The following is a 3067-nucleotide window of genomic DNA, read 5'->3' as shown; positions in this document are numbered from 1 at the left end:
GACCCAACTGTTGGTCAGTAGACTCACAGATTTCCTGGTCTCAGTCGTTGGTCAGTAGACTGCAGTAGTTATCGGACCCAACTGTTGGTCAGTAGACTCACAGATTTCCTGGTCTCAGTCGTTTCTCAGCAGACTGCAGTAGAGTTATCAGACCCAACTGTTGGTCAGCAGACTGCAGTAGTTATCGGACCCAACCGTTGGTCAGTAGACTCACAGATTTCCTGGTCTCAGTCGTTGGTCAGCAGACTGCAGTAGTTATCGGACCCAACCGTTGGTTGTTTTACTGCCACAGATGTACCGGATTTAACCGTGCAGCTCTGTGTGATGTGCTTCAGTTTCTGATAGTGAAAGAAGACGACCTGCAGCCAATGAACCCCCCGAAGTTTGATATGATCGAGGACATGGCCATGTTGACCCACCTAAACGAAGCTTCTGTCCTCTTCAACCTCAGGAGACGATACGGCATGTGGATGATCTACGTTAGTATCACACAACACAAAACAGAGGACCCAGTCTTAAACACAACAAGATCAGTGGAAGAAACTCTGCTTTCGTAACGTTTTGGTGTTTGTGTGTCAGACGTATTCTGGCCTGTTCTGTGTGGCCGTCAACCCCTACAAACTGCTTCCTGTTTACTCCACTGCCGTGATAACGGGCTACAAAGGGAGGCGCCGTACAGACATGCCGCCCCACATCTACGCCATCGCCGACAACGCCTACACTGACCTGCTAAAGAGTGAGTGACCCTTAACCCCTGCTTCCTTCAGATTGTCAGTCAATAAATCTTTGGTGTTTTCTGTTCTCTGTCTAACAAACTCTATTATCTTTGGTATTTTTCACTAATTCATCCAAAGAAACGGGAACAAAGAGCCTAAAACTTTAACTGCGTTCTTTAAGCTGTCTGTTATGTCGACACAACTCACATTCATCCTTTTAGTTAAAATGCCTCTTCATATCTGAACAACTCAGCAGTCAGAATTAAAACCATTTCTCTGAAAATGTCTCAGAATAAAGACTGAAACTGAGTGAAAAAGCAGCCAAGGCCCAAAGGAAACCTCTGAAATACCTTCAGGAAGGTCTGGCTGCTTGGAAGGCCTTAAAGTTTGAGACTTTCTGCTCTAGTTGGCTTCTCCTCCCTGAAACTTAACTTTATAAATAATATCGTACCACAGAGCTCTGTCTGAGGACCACTGATGTTCAGCAAATACTAACAAACAACAGCTTAAAATTGTTTAAACTACACTTCAAACGTGTTCTCTTAATTGAAAGCCCAGAAATCAGCTTTACAACAGTTTAATTTATTTTTCTCTTTCGCAGATCGTGAGAACCAGTCGATGCTCATCACGTAAGTCAACATTTAACAATAATTTTATTTAAATGTATTTATTATTGATTTTAACTTGGTTAGAAATTCCTGTTTCATCAGGAAACATAAGAACTAACAATATAACATGCATTAAATTATTATTATAATAAGTCATTATTGAAAACTAATTTTTAAATTATAGCCGCCCACACCAGAATAACGTTGTTAAAACCCTGCAGTCTTTTTTCCTTCAGGTCATCTCATGATTTTAAATCTGTTTGTGTGTTTCTGTCCAATCAGAGGAGAGTCCGGCGCTGGGAAAACCGTCAACACCAAGCGGGTCATCCAGTACTTCGCCATCATTGCTGCCATGGGCGAAAATGTGAAAAAAGTGGTAAGTTTTCTTTAATGTTTTGTTGATTTCAAAATAAAATGACAGGAAGTCTTTAATTTGTATTTTTATGCTCCTCCTGTGTTTTCAGGGCTCCTTGGAGGATCAGATCATCGAAGCCAACCCAGCCATGGAGGCGTTTGGAAACGCTAAAACCATTCGAAACGATAACTCCTCTCGCTTTGTGAGCTTAGAACAGCTCGTCTAATATTTGATGCTTGTGTTCATTTTATGTGTAAAGAGTTTCTAAAGATTGTGGGTCTGTGGTTGTTTATTCCAGGGGAAATTCATCAGAATTCATTTTGGGCCGACAGGGAAGCTGGCGTCTGCCGACGTCGACATCTGTGAGTTTCTGCAGCAGAACAGGAAGTTGTTCTTCAGAGATTTATGATCATTGTTGAACTGACCCTTCTGGTTCCATCAGTCAACATCTGCTCTGAGCTCATATTTCACCGTCAGAGGAGGTTCTGTCATCACCTGATCACTAATAAAACTGTTCTTCTGTATCAGATCTTCTGGAGAAGTCCAGAGTTGTGTTTCAGCAGCCGGGGGAGAGAAGTTACCACATCTACTACCAGATTCTGTCCAATCACAAACCAGAACTACAAGGTAACCACACGGACACTAAAATCTGATTATAAGTTAGCCTGGGATCAAAATAAAATTACCATCACAGCATTCTCCCAGTTTATAAACCAACAGCACAAAAACAACGATTAAAAGTCACAAAAACAGCTGAAAACGATTCAACTCTGACATGAGAGAGGAACAGAGTCAATTAAATAAACAACAGGAACGATGTGCTCACAGATAAAACTGATTTAAAGACCCTGAAGGGACGGTCCAGCTGGTTCTGTGACACACTGCTGACTAACTGCTGTAAAAAGGTTTAGTTTTGACAGAACAGAGGAGCTAACAGTTAGTCTGAACAATCCTAAGACCGAAGAGGATCATCTTCATCTTCCAGCTGTAAACTTCATCAAATAAAACTCACAGAATGTCTTCTGTAGATTTAGTCATGAATCATTTAAAGACCACAGCTTCTAATCACTTTGTGTTGCAGACATGCTGCTGGTGACCACCAACCCCTACGACTATCACTTCTGCTCCCAGGGGGTGACCACGGTGGAGGGCATCAATGATGGGGAGGAGCTAAGTCTCACTGACGTAAGACAAACCCCTCCCCTTTGCACTTTAGCCCCTCCTCCTGTACTTTAGCCCCCCCATACACTTTAACCCCTCCCCCTGCAAGTTAGCCCCTCCCCTCTGCACTTTAGCCACTCTCTTATGCATGTTAACTCCTCCCCTCTGCACATCAACCCCTCCCTCTGTACGTTAGCCCCTCCCCTCTGCACTGTAACCCCCCCCCC

The 3067-nt window shown here is 43.1% G+C and overlaps 1 protein-coding gene and 1 long non-coding RNA gene across 3 annotated transcripts in view; one reads left to right on the top strand and one right to left on the bottom strand.

Moving 5' to 3' along the window:
- The window catches only part of LOC108228425 (myosin-7B), a 19514-nt gene that overhangs the window by 3307 nt on the left and 13140 nt on the right, over positions 1-3067 (top strand). For both annotated transcript variants that reach the window (XM_037977175.1, XM_037977174.1), the window contains exons 4-11: positions 336-479; positions 580-736; positions 1318-1345; positions 1607-1700; positions 1789-1881; positions 1978-2041; positions 2208-2306; positions 2761-2864. In XM_037977175.1, the coding sequence (XP_037833103.1) occupies positions 336-479; positions 580-736; positions 1318-1345; positions 1607-1700; positions 1789-1881; positions 1978-2041; positions 2208-2306; positions 2761-2864 (783 nt within the window). The remainder of the gene's footprint in view (positions 1-335; positions 480-579; positions 737-1317; positions 1346-1606; positions 1701-1788; positions 1882-1977; positions 2042-2207; positions 2307-2760; positions 2865-3067) is intronic.
- Positions 1-3067, bottom strand: part of LOC112449996 — a 15516-nt gene that overhangs the window by 9378 nt on the left and 3071 nt on the right. The window lies entirely within an intron of this gene.

The sequence above is a fragment of the Kryptolebias marmoratus genome, linkage group LG8 (genome assembly GCF_001649575.2).
Source record: "Kryptolebias marmoratus isolate JLee-2015 linkage group LG8, ASM164957v2, whole genome shotgun sequence".
Lineage (NCBI taxonomy): Eukaryota > Metazoa > Chordata > Actinopteri > Cyprinodontiformes > Rivulidae > Kryptolebias > Kryptolebias marmoratus.
This window is presented reverse-complemented; position numbering and strand designations above follow the sequence as displayed.